Below are 19,057 nucleotides of genomic sequence, written 5' to 3'. Positions count from 1 at the left end.
ATGATGATTTTTGGAACGGTTCACCTCGATTTTAGAACCTCTTTGACACTGCCACAAGTTGTAGTGCTGAGTGTACAAGTGCTGTAGGTGAATGGAAATGAGTTATGAAGGAATGACATCAACCGTGTGCACCTATGTTGTCAGTGTACAAGGACAAGTTGCTAGAGCGGAACAGTGGCTCGAAACAAACATCATAGTGGCCAGAGAAACACGAATTACGTGTTGGCAATACACCGGTATAGAATCCATTGTATCACCGTGAGCAGTAGATGTCGTTTCATAGGAAAGTCCATGAGAACATAGGTAAGCTATCACAATATGCCATAGCACTGTCCTCCTCCGTGATACTTTCTGTGCAGTCTTTTGTGACAAACTTCATATTATAAACTTCACCCTTGTTCCTATCCCTTGAATATTGGGAGACAAATAAGCATACCCAGTTAGCTCCTTTTTAGCCCATAACGATTTCTAAAATACTTCCTCTCTATCACCACCCAGTTCCATAACCTTGCAATTATCTCCTCTAATTCTCCGCTCCATCAGTTACCATCTTGTCCTTGCCAGCATTCTTAACAGCCTCAAGAGCAAACGCTTCCTCGACAGCACCCATTCTGCTGAAGACACGCAGCCATCGCTGGCCCCATCGTCGAATCATGGCCTCGCGATCACTTGATCCATCGCCCGCCTCCATCAGCTCGTCCTTGCTTCCGCCGGCCCAGCTGACGAGGGCATCATTTGTGGCGCGGAAAAGGTCCTGATTCGACTTGACTTCCTTGGCACGCGTTTCCTCGTCAGTATCAGGAGAAGCAATGGTCTGGCGGCTGCGGGTGGCAACCTTGGAAAGTGTGTTAGAAACGAGCTCGAAGATGTGCGGCTCGGCTAGACTCTCGCCTCCGTTGGTGCCGTTTGCGGGTGTGCTGGCTACGAGAGCCCAGTCTACCACGGTCAGCGGTGTAAGAATAGAGAAGTTGAGAAGCTTCTCAATGATGGAGAGGGCGATGCCGGGGTGCGCATGCCAGTAGCTCATAACCGCTGATATGATCTGAGCACGAGCTGCCTCTGAAGCGTTACCAGCGTCAAGCAGTCTGCCCTTGGCCCGGTCAATGCAAGCGAGAACGTGGCTCAGCGACTTGGAGCCAACCCAGCAGATGGCGGTCACGAAGACATCCGTGCTAGTAACCAACGGATCCAAGGATTGCTCCGAAGCTTGTGACTGAATGCTGTCGATGGAAGCCTGGAACTCCTCATCCGCAGCCTTCTTTCTCAGGAGACCAGCAATCTCCATTCCCTCTTTAGAGAACGGGGTATCTATAGCGTATGTCAGTTATTTGAGCTTTTATCAAATGGCAAGATACATACCAGGATTCTTAAACTTGAAATCAGGAACATCCTTCTCCTTCTCAGGGCCGACCAATGGTAGATAGGGTTCGGGGAGAGTTTTCTGAATTCTTTGAGCGAAACTGAGTCTCACCTCCTTATCAAGAGCTCCCTTCAAGAACCATTTGCTGGGGTGGTAGTCAGGCAGTTGAGCGTCATCTATCCATTCGGCCCACTTCCAGGTGAAGCCAAAGTTGCTTAGATGGTGCGAAAACCAGTCCATGAAGCGATAGCTCAGTGCCAGATCCAAACGGGGGCTGTTTCGGTAGAGATATCTTATAGCCCTACCAAGACTGGGCGCAATAGCTGCTGGTGCCAGCTTGCACGCTTCAGTAAGAACAGAATGGTAGTAGACAACCTTTCGTTCGGGTGTAGGCAGTTGGAACAACTGTGAAAAAACGGTATCGACAGCAACATCCTCCGGTTTCCATGTGTTCTTCCCTGTTGGGAAGTTCTTTAATTCATCAAATGGCGTAGCACGTTTGACAAAAGTACCATCAGCGAAGTAGCAATCCAAGTCCATCAAGTAGCGAGCAGTGACGTTACGGTTGAAGTCCAAAATGTTGATAGTGTCAAGAAGACCGTCCCGGATAAGAGTCGAAGCAATATCGGTAACAGCAGGAACTGAGGGTACGTCCTGGTCAGTGTATACGGAGAAGTAGATCTCTGGAAACAGGGGGCGAGGTCCAGCGATGACTGTCGCAGGGATGGCAATGGCCGGAAGAGCGTGCTTGGGCGCGCTCGAAAGCTTGTCTTGCGCATCGATATCCTCCAGAGGCATTTCCCAGGGTCGCGGCAAACATGATAGCTTCCAGTCCTCGGCAGCTTCCGACTGAAGTTGCTTTTGGAGCAACATGCACACGCTCAACGATGTGCCGGGGCTCTCCTCCTTGCCTTCAGGATGATAAGGGTCGACGAGGGCCTGGAGGGCATGGGGCTCTGAGGCGATGATGTCCGTCTTTTCCATCAATTCGGCAGCTTTCTGCTGGAATTGTCCTGGGGAAGAAACCATGATGTAGGGAATAGTAAGAAGAATGATTTTGACGATCTCGGTACCAATAGTCTACCTGTAATTAGCACATGGAACCAACATTACAAAAAGCTTTGAACTCACATCATCCGAGCTAGCTGTCTGGAGGTCCGCAGCTCGGCTGAAGAGCTCCTCCAAGATCGGGAAGAGCCCATCTCCCTCGAGCAGAGACTGTAGGCAAGCCAAAAACTTGAGCAGCAGCTTCACATCACGCCATTCGCCCTGCGCGATCTTCTCTGCCGTGTTTTGCGCAATGCGTCCAAGGATCTCGTCAACGAATTCGGGTTTCAAAGTGTTGATAATAAGTACGACGGCGGCGACGAAAGGTGTCTTGAGAGGCTGCTCGAGCAGAAGCTGTGTGACAAGGTCGAGGAACATCTTGCGAAGATTCTCATCGTCGTGGTTTTCGGCCACCATATGCGCGATGGATTGAACCTCTTCGGCCCATCGGCGCAAAGGGGAGTCTGCGATGCTCAGAAGCTGTCGTCGGACGCGCACGGGGAGAGGTGCGGAATCAACCCGTCTTCGCTGATTTCGGCGATCGTAGTGGTCATCGTCATCTGAACAGCAACATGTTAGCAGGCGCAACAAGGGCAACGCGACAGCTTCGCGTATCTTGAATTAATTGGAATCTACTTGCCTCGATATCTTCGCTTGCGGTGACCGCCCGGGGGTCGTCTATCGTAGTCGGCCATAATGCGCTCTTCGTCCTTGACGGTATAACAGCTCGACGTGTGTCAATGATAATTGGTGTTGGTGGGAGATGAAAGTTTGTGATGGAGGTGGAAGTATGAGGCTGCGTCACTGCTAAAAGTTCACTAAGGGAAAGAATACCTACCTGCCCGGTAACGACCTATGGATAGGATACCTCCACTACAGTGCACGAAGCGAGCAAGCTAAGGTGCATGAACTAGCTTTGGATTGGCGCATGCGATGCTACAGGGGGCCGAGTCTCACGAGGCTAACACGCTAACACCTGAACGATATTAATGCCTGAGGTATCCTTTCAAACCACATCAACCTCGTAAATCATTAATTGTGAATTGAGAACTGAGGTATCCCATCAGTCTGTGGATTTAAGATGTTTAATATAGTAGCTAGGATTCTATGCATATTCCTTTGGTATTTCTACATCCCCCTTTCATTAACAAGATCATACAACAAAGACAGTCATCAACTTGATGGTATGCAGATTCACATCTTGGTAACTAAACGGCCCTGACGTGATGGTATAATGTATAGAAGGATAGGTACAGATACATCACATTAACACAAGATGGGAAGCCGATTGTTAAAACAATCGTATAAATTTAGTCAACTTGCGCGTTTGAAGTCTAGAAATAAAGCTCATTGCTGTTCAAAGACGTCAAAGTCACCCAACGTCCTTCAATGCGTCACATCATTCATTCTTTCTGCCTTTTATTTGCAATTCATAACCAGTCCCTTATTCTTTATATCGTCTTGGACCATCGACGACTAGACCAAACAATGCCAAACTCCTCCACGTCTTTGGGAAAGCGAGAGTGAGATGCCACAAGGCCATCCTTAGCCAGCTTCAATTGATAATTTCGTTGCAGCATCGAGAACAATATCGGGTACCGGGCTGCGTCTTCTGCAGGGCAAACCAGGCCGAGCAAACCTTTCGACTCCGTTCCGGCGGCTCCAAGCAACAACAAGGTCGGGGCCCTCCGAGCAATCATGGCGAGGCAGAACGCGTTACCAAGAATAAGAATTCAACAAATGTTATCCTCATCATTTCCCAAAGCCAACCATGACCGCAGCATTAGGCTCCACCCTTGAGGCGCATACAACAAAAAAAGAACAGCACCGGCCATTATCCGCCATGCATCGAAACGTGGTCTAAAAACGTAATTCCCTGTGATATGCATCAACGGGGTCATCCCTTGTCGTAACTAGCCTTAAGGCAAAACTGAGAGCGGATTCGTATAAAGGGCAAGCACAACGCCCAATCCCCCTCCCTGCCGGGAAAGACTCCAACGCTCGCCAGAACAAACAAGCCTTCTCAACTGGCCCTCGACGCCTATACACCGTGCCTTGTATTAAAGACCGACGCTATTAGCTTCAGGGCTGTATAGCACCTGCTCGCCATTTGACCCGGCCTTGGCCTGGGCCCTTGCTCCCAGCCATTTTTGCTCAGCTCGGTACTGGGAGTGGACGAGGCAGGTCTCTTCCAGAGCCGTGGAGAGCCGTAGAAGGGTACAAGCGTATGCCAACTACCCTTTGCCTCGACACGAGGCCGGCTCAATCTAGTTTCGCCATCATCTCCTGCTCCGTCAAGGGTGTGAAGTTGTCGATATCAAGACCTTGCGATGCGAGTACGGGGCGAATGTGTGCTGGAACAAGCTTTTGGTTCAGGCTTGGAGCAATCGAGAGTTCTGATGAATTGTTAGCTGCATTGCCGGTTAAAGTGATTCGTTGGGCATTCTCATACCGTGACGAGTAAAGTCGAACAAGGCGGGGAGTTCGCGGAGCTGGCCGCTGCCATGTCGTGAGTCAGGAAGCTTGGTGTTGGGGTCGCGAAGCTCATCGAAGAAGGGGTGAACCATGGCATCAATTGCAGATTGTCGCTCGGTTGGGGTGTACTCAAGCAGTCGAGCGATAAGGTCGATAGCGTTGGCGTCGGCCTTTCGGAAGACTTTGTTGAACGGGTGGGGTTTGATTTGAGGAAACTTGTGCTCCATGTAGTTGGGGTTCATGGTTCGAATCTGTTCCCGAGTGGGAGTACCCAGAACTTTGATGATCTCGACGAGCTGGTCAATACCTGACTCGCCAGGGAAGAGGGGTTGTCCAAGCATAAGCTCAGCCATCACACAGCCAGTTGACCAAACATCTAATCACAGTCAATAAACGGATCGAGAAAGTACGTCAGATGCAAGGTCTTACCAATCTTGGTAGTATAGTTCGTGGCACCAAAGATAAGTTCTGGTGCACGGTAGTAACGGGAACAGATATACGAAACGTTAGGCTCATTGGGAACGAGAATCTTGGCACTTCCGAAATCACAGAGCTTGAGGATGCCGCTGTTGGGGTCGAGAAGGAGGTTCTGAGGCTTGATGTCTCGGTGACAGATGCCTTGAGAGTGGATGTAGGCCAAGGCTCTGAAAAGCTGGTAAATGTAAAGCTTGACCTCAAGGATGGGCATGGTGGTCTTCATCTTGTTGAAAAATCGAGAGGCTCGGTAGACGGTCTCGGGCACGAATTCCTGGACAAGGTTAAGGTAAACCTCATCTTTCTATGAGGGAATTAGCGAAGAAGGCAAGAATAGTTGGATAGGCAGGATTGCATACACGTTCGCCATTGGAGTAGTAGAAGGCCTTGAGCTGGACGATGTTGGGATGGCGAACGATGCGCATAATCTGGAGTTCACGGTTCTGGGAAGATAGTTAGCTAGCAGATCATAATGCGCTATGCCAATTGCACATACCTTGAACCTCTTGTCTTGAAGAACCCGCTTAATGGCAGCATCCTCTCCAGATGGAGACAGCTTGGTCTGAAAGACGACACCGAAAGAGCCATTTCCTACGATCTTGCACTGCGTATACTGCAGGTCCCGGGTCTCTCCAGTAATTCCATCTTGAACCTTCTCGCGGATAACCTCTGCAATTGTGTCAGTTGGAGGGTCATAGGTTAAGCCCGGCCCAAGCAGGCCCAATGGCGGGGGTGATATACTAACCTCCCATCCGGAGGCTGTTAAAGGCGTTTGGCCGATGAGCCGACATAGTTTGAATGCTTGAGTCTTAATCAAAGCGCGAGTGCAAATAAAGTTGAACGAAACCGCCTGGGCGTCTCGATGGAAGAGAATATGCGAAGAGCTATTAAGTGGGCCGTGATGGGCAGAATAGAAGGAGCCAATGCTTGTAGGATACTGATAGGCAAGCAAAAGCTTGAATAATGCTTCTCTCTCAACGGAGAGCTAGATTTGCGCAATAGACAAGTGTACGACACTTGAATGACGATGGGCGAGTAATGTCTCGGTCGAGCAGGGTATCGGCACGGGCGCAGAGGGGCGGCTCGTGAGGTTATTTCTGCACGTAAAGTTGGTCAACCAAAGGATGTCTGGCTGGCGAGAAAGCGATGCCGTTTGCCCAAGTAGACTATAAGCTGATTGTGAGTCGAAGGCAACAACGAGGACGATGCGCACGAAATTGGCAAGGCCAAGGGTATCTGGGGAAACAAAGAGAAAACCGAGGGGAGAGTCGGTGGTGTTTTTGGTGGCACGGGACAGGCTGCTGGAGGGGGGGCGGGGCAGAGGGGAAGGGAGGGGAGGAAAGGGAACAGTGGGCGCGAGAAAGTGGGCAAGGGACGGGGTATAAAAAGCTGCTGGTAGCGAGGGAAAAAAAAAGGACGCCGGGGGGGAGGGACAGGGCCTAAAGATAGATCGAGGTACTAATGGGAGTGAATGGCAAGGTAAGGTACTGTGTAAGGTATGGTACAGCCAGAGGTGGCGACGTAGACGTAGGTGTATGTAGGTGCAGGTGCAGGTGCAAATGCAAATGCAAGTTTAGGTGAGGGACGGACAAGCCGTGTTGGGTCAGGTCAGGCAAGCTTCGAGTTTCGCTTCTCCAAAAAAAGCATGCCAGTGTGCTGTGCTGTGCTGACTGACGGCGCGGGGACAGGTTGGGCCCAAATTGACAGACAGATGGGTGTTTTTGAATGAGAACAAACAAGAAATAGACGAGGCAGGAAGAGTGAAGTCGTCAACTTGACAAGCAAATGTGCGTGTGCGTAGGCACGAACGTGAGTGCGGCAGGATGCGCTATGCTACGCATGCATTTACCAGCATGAATGGACTGGATTGTTTGGGTAGGAAGGTTTATTTTCCTGTCACTCTCATGGTTTTTCTTCTTTTCTTTTTCCCCTTTTCCCGCCCGTTTCTCACTTGGAGCAGTTGACGTTTGGATGCCAGTGATGTGTAGTTGAGGAGCAGCTCCAGTTACCGTCGCTGTTGACTTTGACTCCAAGAAGAGGCTGGCTACCTACCTCTAAGTAGGTGCCTGTCCACACTCTCAACTTTGATGGACGAACTCTTTTGGTTCAGAAGGCCTCGAAATGATCCAGCCCAGGCCAGGGAACAAGGCAACGGGTAACAAGGCGTGTATTCTCTCGGTGCTAGGGGAGTGAATGCTTAGGGAGTGCAGGCATGGAGGCTGGCACCAGGCGGGTCTGAACTTAGTGGGCGGGGTGCTGGCTCGATGGGGCACGCTCGTGACAGCCCATCGACAGAATGCAGCAGACAAGACCAAGGATGAAAATAAAGGCGTTCCGAAGGGACGACGATTTTGATAGTAGAAAGGGAACAAGAAATGCATACAATGTATGGGAAGGGTTGGTAGAGTAAAGCGGCATAGAGTCAAGGACTTACTATGTAATGACACAGGCGACACGAAAAATGATGACGATACCGCTCAGCTGGGAGTGAGAGCTGCGCTGGTGACCTCGAGATCGATCTTGGGTACCTGAGGTATGGAGGTATGTATTTGCGGCAGTTAGCACTGAATGAAAGATCGTGAGATGCGTGAGGTTATCAAACTTATTCAATAAGCAACAAAGTGACAAGGGCTTTCTGGTTTCGATTTGATTTTTTTGGAGAAAAGATACGGATGGGCGTGATCAGAACAATTTGTTACGAGGCACGGCAAGGTGGTTGCTGGGTACGGATGTGTTCATGTGAGTGCAATCGGGTGCGGTGCAGTACCTTCTGTACTGTGCTGTGCTGTGCTTTTGGCGGCGTACGTGGTGGTGCAGCGGGTAGGTACTGTAGCAGGGTCACAGGCAGGGAGGAGCGAGTCTGATTTCAGGTGCTGCAAACGATACGATACGATACGATACGACGAGGACGAGCGAGGCAACAGCGGACCTCTTGTTTCCAGATGTTTGTTTGAGTTTATCGAAGGTCTGCAGAAAACGGCGTCGAAGCACGAATGAGCGCGGCGGGCAGGAGCAGGAGCAGGTAAAGAGGCAGGTTAGGCGGCTCGAACGACGGGCGTGATGCGAAACAGCCTAGAACGGAAATTCTTAGGCTTGGAGAGAGTCTGAAAGCCCTCGAGACATACCAGGGGCAATGGAGGAAGGTCGATCAAAGTTGATGATAGAAGAGGAATGTTTGACGTATGGTGGAATGAGCTGAGCTGGACTGGATTGAGCCTTGTCTATGGTGGTGCTGAGCTTGATTGCTTGCTTGCTGAGATGGAAGCTGTTCTGTCCAAATGGGGCTTGACGAACAGAGGTAAGGTACTGGAGCTCTTGGGAGGTAGGTACCTTGCCTATCAAGTGACCTGAGCAGGTGGGTGACAGAAGAACTACCTAATCTTCTAAGGCTTCACCTACCATAATAAAGTTGTCTAAGTGTTAGTCTAAGCTAGCATGAAGTAACCAAATTAATTCGTCTCTTATGCTTTTCAGCCAATTCTTCTAATACCCTGAGGCTGGGCCAAGTTAGAAAGCCAGTGTTTCAAACGGTATTCTTCAATTGCAAATTGGAAGGCTGTATCCTTACTAACTTGCCTAGTACTGCAGCGGGACCTGAAGGTGGTGCTAGAAAGCGTGCACGGGGCGGCTATGCGGGGCTGTTTTCTGCTGAATCGACACAGAGTGACGGCATGGGCAGTGAGACGTCAACGAGCACTTCGATATACATACATGGCACTTGGAGGTATCTAGACTATGCTTGTTTGTACTGGTGGTATCGATGTGCAGACAGTTGATAGTCTAGTACTGAGGAGAAAAATACATTAAACCTCTCTCAAGCTAGTTTACAGAAACGAGCAATCAATTTTCAAATTACTTGGCCGAATACTTTCGCGGAGGTAGGTATCTTGGCAATTATGTTTTTGCGATCTGAGGAGTACTTTGGGGATGGGGATGAGGGGTTAAAGAACCAGCATGAGGTGTCGTTCTGTAGCTAACTGAAAAGAAAGACAACACCACAAGCTCTGCAACTTGGCCCAAGGTAATAGGTTTATTTTGACTCTTGATGCACTACGGTTTCGGAAACGAGAGACGAGTTGGGAGATATGCAAGCTGTTCGTGACAGGGGCCTTGTATCGTGAGGAATACGGGAGACATGTGAGACTCTTATTGAGCCTTAGTACAGAGAGTGAATAATGATGATGGTGGTGGGGGAGGGGAACATTGATTGGTAAAACTCATTGTAGGATATCTTCAGAGATGGGAGGGTTCTACTCACTTGGTACTGCAACAAGCAGATCTTATTGACAAACAACATAAACCTGACCATACGGAGATTTTCTCTTGTCTTGTGTAAAAGTACACCTCTCAACCGACAAAATCGTGTCAACCATGGATTAATTGGTTTCAAGTTCGAAGCAATTGGCTGTAAATATGTGACCGTCTTGTGAGCAGTTCGACAGCCACTCAAGAGGACCCGCAGCGTTGGGCTTGCTCATGTGCCCATCTCAAGACGGGTAAGGTCAGGGAGCACTTCCTAGGTGAGGTACCCAGGCGCTAGAGTCCGGCAGGCGAGAGACCTCTGCCATCCTGTGGACGGATGGATCCATGGGTAGTGGACCGGGGATGTCATGCAACCGCGTACCTAAGGTACCTGAGCAAGCCTTAGGGTAAGGTACCTACGCAGCATGTAAGGTTGAGCTCTACATTACTGCAGGTTATGGCTACCTATCGGACAGTCGCCATTGTCGTCGTAAAATATTGGGATTCCGTATCTGGTATATGCCTCGTCCTTGACCTTCCAAGGGTATCACAATTCCCGTTGTACCCTTGACGGGCTGGATCCATATCGGTGAGACCAAACAATCAGTCTGTAGGGAAGTGATCCATAGGCGTGCCGAATCGGTTGCTGCATGACAGTTAGCCTTGACCCTTGAAAATCCCCATCCAGCAATATCCCTACTTGCATTACTCTGTTGACTGAGATGCTTGGCTCCAGGGTATCCGAAGAATGGTTCAAATGATGCAAAGCAAGTGCGGCCGGGGGGCCTTCCTGAGTTTGACCGGCCTGTTCATTGGGTTGTAATTTAATGGCAGGAGAGACTGAACCGCGATTACCTGATAGTGCATGGTCAGGTACCACTCTTCGTAGCCCAAAAACTGATTGAGCCTTGTCATCTCCTACCTAACCACGAATAACAATTGCTCATCTATGTTGATATTTGCAGCTCATAGCCTATGCCGAGCAGATATCGACTGATCGAGCTTCATTGTCCAATCAACAAGTCCACTGCCAGGATCGCTTCCTCCTGTTAAATAAAAACGCGAAAAAAGCAAGCGAGGACCAAGACACAAAAGATCTACAGTTCTGCCAAAAAGAGACGTGCAACTATCCATCGCATCTGGGTCCCCCTGGTGGGCTCGGCAGTGAAAGCACTGACCATACTCTGGCACCGATGCAAGTCAAGGCATCCCGAAAACCACATGGCTGTCTTCAACAACGCAAGCAGACAGTCTAGACAGTTCAATATCTACCTAGTTACTATACTTCTACCCATGGTCAACTTCAAGATACTGCACTCATTGAAAGGCACTATGAAATGGCCGGGTCTGGCTCAAACGATTTTGCCTGCCACCTTCTTCACACACCAGAAGCTGAGCATTATTACTTCCAAATATCACTTCGGTTCATATACATGGTGACAAGAACAAGGCCCGACTGACACTATACGCCAACACCCGGTCAGAGCCTCAAAGGGTCACGTCACATCACCTCACTCGCCGTTTCGCATCGCCTCAGCTGGTTTTCTATCTTACAAGCACGGCCATGAAAACGGCAATACGTTGGCAATAATACCGAGAGCCAGCAGCCCCAACCAAAATGTCACGAGGATCCAACTGAACTGAACCCATCTACAGTAAGCGTTGTCTCGACCACGGTCTATAGCTACATCGGGACTGTAACACGTATTCAGGGATTACTTAGATCTTTGGATTGTCCCAACATCAATGTCGTCGAATTATCGATCAAAAAGCTACGTTGAGTAACCTACCAAACAAGGGGCATGTTTGGCAGGACAGAGCAACTGCAGCCCCTCCCCTGTACCTTGCCTGGCATTCAGATTGGTCCATGCCAACCGGGTTTCGGTTGGTTCTCACCCGCCGTTGCAGACGCAGAGCCAGAGGTCGAGATGACGATGGACGCTCTTACACAGAGCACATGCGCCTGCGGGGCCGTGGCACGGCGAGGCTGGGTGGATCCCTGACGTCTGAAGCTCTGGATACTCGAGATCCAGAAATCAGGTGTCCAATGGAACGGTACGATTGATGCTTGTTGCTGCAGTTGTTGTGCCCTAATTGAAACTCCACAGAAATTTGCATCTCTGCGATGTCCTCATTGTCCGTAGAAGAGTCAAGTTTGGGTTGCTTGATCGGCATAGACGCTACTACCATCGAGGCTGCGATGAAATCAAGCCTTCGCCATCTGATATTAGATCTCACCCATATGCACATGGCATATGTACATCAGTCGTCCTCGGGTATTTTTGGTTTCAGTGCTACCGAAGTGGGCAGTTCACTGTCCCGCCAAAGCCCTAGAGTCGTTGGCGGCCAGTGATGGTAGGATGTCAGTTGGTGGTGTCGAGGCGTGATCAAATGGTGTTCAGTGTGGATACATGGTTACTAAGTGTCGACGCCAACGGTGATCTGCCTTTGGCCAATGGAAGAGCCAGCAGACGTCATGCTACGGACGTCATCTGTCAAGGCCAACAGTACAGTACGGACATGTTCGCCAGTGTGTTGGGCTGAGTTAGGCTGGGCTTACAGCAAGTATAAGACCACAAGTTAATCGCATCGGGACGGGTGATAGATGCTGCGAAACGGGATAGTAATGTCCATACCGTTTTGGCATGACAGGCGATCAATAAAGATGCGGCCACGGCACACGGATGGTAACTACGCGACATGTTGATGACGCTCTCCCAACGTGCTCGAACTAACTAACTACAGTAGCAGCTTGAGAACCGAAGATTCGGAGTCCATCGAGCCCCTGGCAGGCTTGCACCAGTTCCGCTAGTAGCAACGCTGACCACAGGGTCAAGCAATGGATGAGCGGCTGCAGGCCACTCACAGGCTACCAGTCGAGGAAGCTGGAGCTTTCCAGGTGGTGGGCAGTCATGCTTGGTGGGTAGACTTTGCGGAATGCAGATGGTCATGAGACCCTCGCATGCAACGCTAATGACCATGGTCGAGTTTTAAGTTCATGGAAAGTGCAAGACCCATTTGTTCAACGAAAGGGAAAAAAGGGGTCGGAAATCGTGCTTGGACCAATCATTGAATTCGCCAAAGCCATCAAGCAAGAAGTTGAAGCTCCAAGCTCTTGAGATTTGTGATGGCCAGGAACCAACCAGCAGGGCCTGAATTCAAAGCGGCATAGTACAGTACCGTGCATAGTCGAGAGTTGATTCCTTCAACGTCCGAGCCAATGCTTCACCATACTATGCTCAGCTAGCTTTCCTGAGGCTCAACCAACGACGACTGAGTTCATCAAGTGCACCATGGCGGAGGCGCTAACTGTCTTGTCCAAAGTTGGCCTTCGGCTTAAACATATTACGGTCATACCGCAACATGATTTGATGTTGAGAGGTTTAAATCAGACATCCGCCTCCCGGCTGCGGCTCTAAAGCTTAGGGAAAAGGGCCAACGCCACCGAGCATGTCAGCATGACTTGTTGGGTGGCCAAATCTGGACCTCGAGCTGTGATGTTTCCTGTCCAGCACACCTGACATCAATTGAAATGGAACTAAGAATTTACCTGTCAAGACAGCTTGAAAATAGTACAATGCTAAATAAGCTGAGGCAAAACAACTAGTCTAGTCTAGGGCTGTTCCGTGAGCTTGCTAATTTGTTTTTGCAGATTAAGACCGGATTAGCTGAGATGAGATGAAAAACCCCTTCAACTTATTGGCATTGCAAGTGTAACTGCCATTTGATTAAAAGGACATCTGAAACTATTCCTACATAACAACTACATGGCTTGAAAGGTTGAATAAAAAAGACCTCTATGTCCAAGAATTTTGAGAACAATCCGCATACTCATCTCTTGCAGAAACTAACATCGAACAACCAGTGACTATTCTATCTTTTATCAGGACCGTTCAATATCTATCAGTTCGGATATCTGCACTCGCCAAGCATCGATTGTTAACCCAGGTACTTGGGTGTGAGTGTTGAGAAACCAGTTCGCTTTTCAGCCTCATGTCTTGCCTTGGAACGACATGTAAGATATCTCTTACGCGAAGACTCCAGAATCAAAGGTCAGTGTACTTTCGTTTGTCATGGTCGAATGGCTTTAGCCTCTGGTTGTCCAGCTAACAGGAACCTGGCTTTTGGGTCATCATCTGAGTGTATACCACTGCCAGTAAGTCTATACAACTCTTGATAAAGACCTTCTTCAACCCCTCACACAAGTGACAAGGATCGCGTCGGGTCCGGCGATCCATGACACGAACCCAGCTGAGATCCGTGACACCCCGTTTCTCTGATCAACCTTGCAGGGTCCGAGACGATAACTGTTTATTTAACTCAAGTGTGTTCTTTCATCTTGATACCAGCGTCACCCATGTTTCGAGGCGCGGCGCACTGAATCTAGTAATACCAGGCTTGGTCAGGCTCACCTGTCACAAAGAAAGCGCCTTGGGAGCTCAAAAAGCATGTACTGTCAAACTTCAATTACGCCTCATTGAGGCATGGCCAGGCCTCGTCGCAGAAACAATATACTATCTTGACGGACAAGCTACCTACTTACCACAAGCTGATCCTTCTCGTGACTACTATGTGGCACATATTATGTCCAATGACCTGCACAAGTTCCTCAACTTACTTTTGATGCCCCTGGTGATTGTTGTCAGGTAATCACACAAAGTTCTGGATCTCAGAATCTATGACTGGTATAACGAGGGATATACAGGAAGCCACAATATATGCTGCATCGCCGAGACGTGCGATGGGAAAGCTGTATCAAGTCGAAGCCACTTGGCAGAAAGCGAGGTATCTTGAGAGCTTAAGGGCTCGGTTTTGGTTTCAATGGCCGCCAAACTCACATACGCAAGGTTGAGTGCTGCATTGCGGCATTTCTCAAGTGGGTGGGCAGTATTTGCTGTTCGTGGTGCCAAAGGAGCTGAGAGCACAATCCTTCGTGTTTGATACACACAGGGACTGCCGAATACCTGCCGTGCTGACATTCCTCCTTACGGTAGGTACACAAGGCATGGTTCTATTGCTATTGACCTACCGCCTCAAAAACCATTGCCTCAGTTACCAGTTTGTGCTGTTGATGAACCAACACCATATATTCCGAAACAATCTCGACTGACAGCCGGCTGAAACAACACTGACGCAGGATATTTGACCATAGTGCCAGGTTGAGCCAGGTTCTACCAGTGTTGCTTTAGATATTGCGATACTTTACTCAAGTGTTGGGACATCAGTCCGGTACTGTCGTAGGTTCTGGTTCTCTATGCAGGTGATGGTGTCGCTGCTTGTCATATATGACCGCAGACCGGAGGTTCTTCAGGTTCCCCGAGCCACAGCTATCTGTCAACGCATGATCTGACAAGAACTCAAAGTCCCTAACATCGATGTATGTAAGTAAACTGATCGAGTATGTCATATGACCCTACAACAAAGAGACACTGCACATCGGCTGTCGTGTACCCTCATTCAACCATTGTCAGTCAGCATAATCGCAATGATCATCACATGGCCACACATCAGCCTGCGTTTTCTCAAGGCAAGAAAATCCTCAGCCAGCCAAATTCACGCTCATCTCGTCACTCCTTCAGAAACGGCTCACGGTCCCCCCTGACCCCTGTGCACCCGCTTCCACATCCAGCGACGTGCATCTGCTTTGATACAAAGCCCCGGCTGTTCTCCAGGTACAAGGCATCGGGAGGCCGCCGCGTTGTGCTTGCGCAACGCAACCCAATCCGATCCAACTCCTTTGACGTGAAGGCTGATCCTTGCTTGACTGTAATGTATGTTACTGTAGCAGGAAGTCTGAGCTATGAGGCGAGTATCGCATAATGTAACAGGCTTAAAAGTCTATCTAGCTTCTTATATTGCGACACGCCTACTTTGACGCGGTTCACCGGGCATCCTTCCAAACTCGACGCTACATAGGAGGGCAATTGTGCTGTACTCGGTCAAATTTGATGATGGAATAAACACTTACGGGCGTTCCCATTACAATGATGTGCATTGTCTTAACCTATGTACTAGTATTGGAGCTACAAATAAAGCATACTATCTGTTGGGACAGTTCGATTGCTGTGCCATATATTCAATACACTGGGCATGAGGTAAATGGCAATCAGCCTTTTGAGTAAAGCCTGAGATCCTACAACTCCATGTAGGAACTTATCCTACCCTATGTTCTAGGAACTATGTTCCGCCGCCTATCATAGGGTCGTTATAAAATGTTCATGGCTGCGCATCATGCAGTATTGACGCATTTCTGCACTGTCATGAAACGGACAACCCGTGTTGTCGATCAATACAACATCATTAACTTGGCTCCTCAAAGGTTCAGGAAGTAAGAAAGCATGGGACCTACGAGCAAGGATATTGCTTGATAATCGAGTTCGATAACTTGGTTTGGCCAGTCTTCATGCACGTTTAAGAGGAAGCAGTAGAGCCTCCGAATGGATCATGTGATTGATCATGAATCATACTGACATTCAGCCTGTCCTTTCTTATGTGTCAGATTCCCGGTCTCGTGACAATGTCTATCCTTCCGGACTCAGAAATAGACAAGCAATCGATGATTTCGAGTTCCAACAAAATGACACTCTTCCTTCGAACTTGCTACTACTCTCCTAGTCTTCGTCGTTGACCTTATCCGCTACCATATCTTTGGCCGTGTTGATAACCTTCTCTGGTGGTCGCTCAGTATGCTCCGCTGGAGTACCAACACCACTTGGGATAGGGGAAAGCTGTGCGCTCACGGCTCCGCTGCTTGGAACAGGAATTTTGATGTCCTGGGGTGAGCCAGGGACGATCTGAGGGTTGAGACCCGGGATGTGGATGCGCTTGGCCTCATTTTGATACGCCGCTGGGATGATCTCAATAATCTCGTCGCGCGGGAAATTGATCACTGGAATATCAGTAGTAGAGCAGTGCATCAAATAGGCGTAGAGTACACGAAGAACAGATTCGTGAGCAATGATGAGAAGATCGGTCTGTTCTCGCTCCAACTCGAGGATAATAGGCTCCAACCGAACGGCAAGATCGTGATACGACTGTTTATGGTCAATACTGTAATCTGATTAGAACATCAAGCCAGGGAGTTTGACATACCTCGGCGCGAGGGTAACGGTGGTGGTAAGGGTCCAGCTCATGCTTCTCGACTTCATCCGGGTAGATTTGACGGATCATACGCTCAGACATCTTCTCGCACACGCCAGGGTTGATTTGACTGAGCTGTGACCGCTGACGGACCTTGTATCCCTTCTCCTTCAGAACATCGGAAGTCTGCACCGTACGCATACGAGTCGATGTCCAGACAGTGAGTGGTGGCAGAGGAGCATCCTGGCCACCCTCCGCAATGGCTGTAAGGCGTTCCTGTTCGCGGTGCTTCAAGAGTGCCTCGGACATCTTCTGAGCATAGTCCCTTCCTTCCTGAGACAGGGGAGCATCGGCTTTGTATGAGTCCTCCTCTGCTGTCGTGCCAGCTCGGGCAAAGAAAGTCTTTCGTGACTTGATATGCAGGTTTGTAAGGTAGAAGACAATTCTATGAGCAAGATAATTGAAGCTGACGTTGTTGTAAAAGAATTTGGTTCCTGCGTTGATCATCTTGATGTAATTCAGCTCCTTCTCGTTCATTGTTTCAAACACAGGAATCTTCATCTCGATCCTCTGGAGGTATAATTTGGCTGCTTCGTCAGGCTCCATTCCGGCAAACTAGATTCATCGTTAGTATCGTCTTCGGCAATCTTGAAACACACTTACGTCTGGGGACGAGATTTTGACGTTTCTCGCATTCTCTCTCAGGATGCGTTCGTCGTCAACGAACGATTCAATGAACAGAGTCTATTGTACGCATTAGCTCTGAGCGTCAACAGGGTTGGTTAATGGTCTCTTTTTACTTGAACGTCGTGCTTTGCGAACTCTTTGGCCAGGGAGCGTCGTCCATTAGCGGTAGGGTTTACTGCGTCGTAGATCGCCACTTGTCCATTATCGTGGTTCAACCAAGAGTAAATGTCCTCGCGGCATTTCTTCAAGATCTTCTGACGCAGAATGACAGATGCCGGCGATGCGTTTGGAAAGAAGTAATCGTCAGGAATAGAGCCATCGGGACCAACAGTTGCTCGGCGGTAGTCTCCAAGGTGAAAGATGCGAGATTTCACACCGAGCCAACTCAGGTATCGCGCCATAGAGACACAGATATGACTGGAGACTTGTAAGCTTTGGTCACCACTCGGCCAACGAAGACTTACGTTTTGCCACGCGCAGGCGGCCCAACCATGACAATGGCGATACGGCCAGAGTGGAAGAGTCGACCTGACATGGTACTGTAGAGCTGGGCCGGGGCCAAATCCTGGCCATGGGGAATATCATGGATGGCGTCGATGAAAGTAGAGCTCTTGCGGCGGTAGCGAGGGGCGTTGGCCGCAATTTCAGCGGTTCTAGGACTGTTAGTTACACCAGGTCTTCATAGATGAAATAACCACTCTTCGAACATGACTTTTCGGTCATATAAATGTTAAGGCTCGAAAGCCATGACATGATATGGTTTGTTATGCCAAATCGCATCAATATCCGATAACAATGAAAGCCTTGGAAATAGGAGACCGCCACGCAACATAGTAGCGTTTGAAGAAGCAGAAAACACATACAGAAGAGTATCCATTTTGAACAGTAGCAGTGAGACTCCCTCCGGTATGATGATTTGCAAATGAAGTGTTGTGCTCAGGAGCCCTAAGCTTAAGAAGTTCAACCGGTAACTTTTGAGATATCCCTGGTTCTGGGAAGGATTTTGTCTCGGTATATCGAGAATAGCCGTACAATGAGAGGAATCGAGGATATAATGGCCTTAGTAATATGTTGTTTATGAGCCTCCTGTAGCTCTTATCTGAGCTTGATGCAGCTTCAACAAGGGTAAGATGAGCCTTAAGATAAAAAGCTAAAGGAAGAAGCCGGTGGATGCCGGCGGGGTCGACGGTCAAGATGTCGTGTTTTATAATTGACCAGCACAAAGAAGTTTAGCTCAAACGAGGATGTGTAGAACCGACCCAGACAAATGTTGGGGGAGATGACAAGGAAGATGAAAATGAATTCAATCGTCAGTGCTCTAGGCTCATGTTGTAGTGAATGGATGGGGAGTAGGTTTGGAAAGAGTCAGGTGCAAGCAAGTACTATCTCGGGGAAGGAAGTATCTATACTCACGCAATCTGAACGTCATGCCTAAGATGCGGTGTAAAGTAGTGCAAGTAAGCCCCAAAGTCTTGGACAAGGGTGTCAGCTGAAAGTATAGGATACTTTGCACTACCAAACTGCCCGTAGCCAAAGATCCATCCGATCATTGGATGCTCTAGGGTATCCTTCGGCCGGCTGCCGCACCGGTCACTAGCCACAATTCTTTGGCATCATCAGTGGCTAGTGTCTCTCCACTACAGAGCTTCCAAGCCAGATGAAAATTATTCTCCATCTCCATCTAACTGCGCT

General features: G+C 49.1%; 3 protein-coding genes across 3 annotated transcripts; all 3 read right to left on the bottom strand.

The window, feature by feature from the left end:
• Window positions 1-523: 523 nt before the first annotated feature.
• FIESC28_07464 (uncharacterized protein) lies at window positions 524-2,824 on the bottom strand (the record flags this gene model as incomplete). Its single annotated transcript, XM_031161604.1, has 3 exons — window positions 524-1,308; window positions 1,360-2,440; window positions 2,492-2,824. The coding sequence occupies 3 exons, from the start codon at window positions 2,822-2,824 to the stop codon at window positions 524-526; spliced, it is 2,199 nt and encodes a 732-aa protein (XP_031014306.1).
• Window positions 2,825-4,669: 1,845 nt separating this feature from the next.
• On the bottom strand, window positions 4,670-6,147 carry FIESC28_07463 (uncharacterized protein; the record flags this gene model as incomplete). Its single annotated transcript, XM_031161603.1, has 6 exons — window positions 4,670-4,803; window positions 4,860-5,258; window positions 5,312-5,660; window positions 5,716-5,799; window positions 5,853-6,025; window positions 6,102-6,147. 6 exons carry the CDS (start codon window positions 6,145-6,147, stop codon window positions 4,670-4,672), a joined length of 1,185 nt encoding a protein of 394 aa, XP_031014305.1.
• Window positions 6,148-16,209: 10,062 nt separating this feature from the next.
• Window positions 16,210-18,242, bottom strand: FIESC28_07462 (uncharacterized protein; the record flags this gene model as incomplete). Its single annotated transcript, XM_031161602.1, has 6 exons — window positions 16,210-16,632; window positions 16,691-17,293; window positions 17,342-17,422; window positions 17,479-17,782; window positions 17,830-18,018; window positions 18,229-18,242. 6 exons carry the CDS (start codon window positions 18,240-18,242, stop codon window positions 16,210-16,212), a joined length of 1,614 nt encoding a protein of 537 aa, XP_031014304.1.
• Between the last annotated feature and the right edge of the window lie 815 nt (window positions 18,243-19,057).

Source organism: Fusarium coffeatum, assembly GCF_003316985.1.
Source record: "Fusarium coffeatum strain FIESC_28 chromosome Unknown BRIP53273_contig_166, whole genome shotgun sequence".
NCBI lineage: Eukaryota > Fungi > Ascomycota > Sordariomycetes > Hypocreales > Nectriaceae > Fusarium > Fusarium coffeatum.
This window is presented reverse-complemented; position numbering and strand designations above follow the sequence as displayed.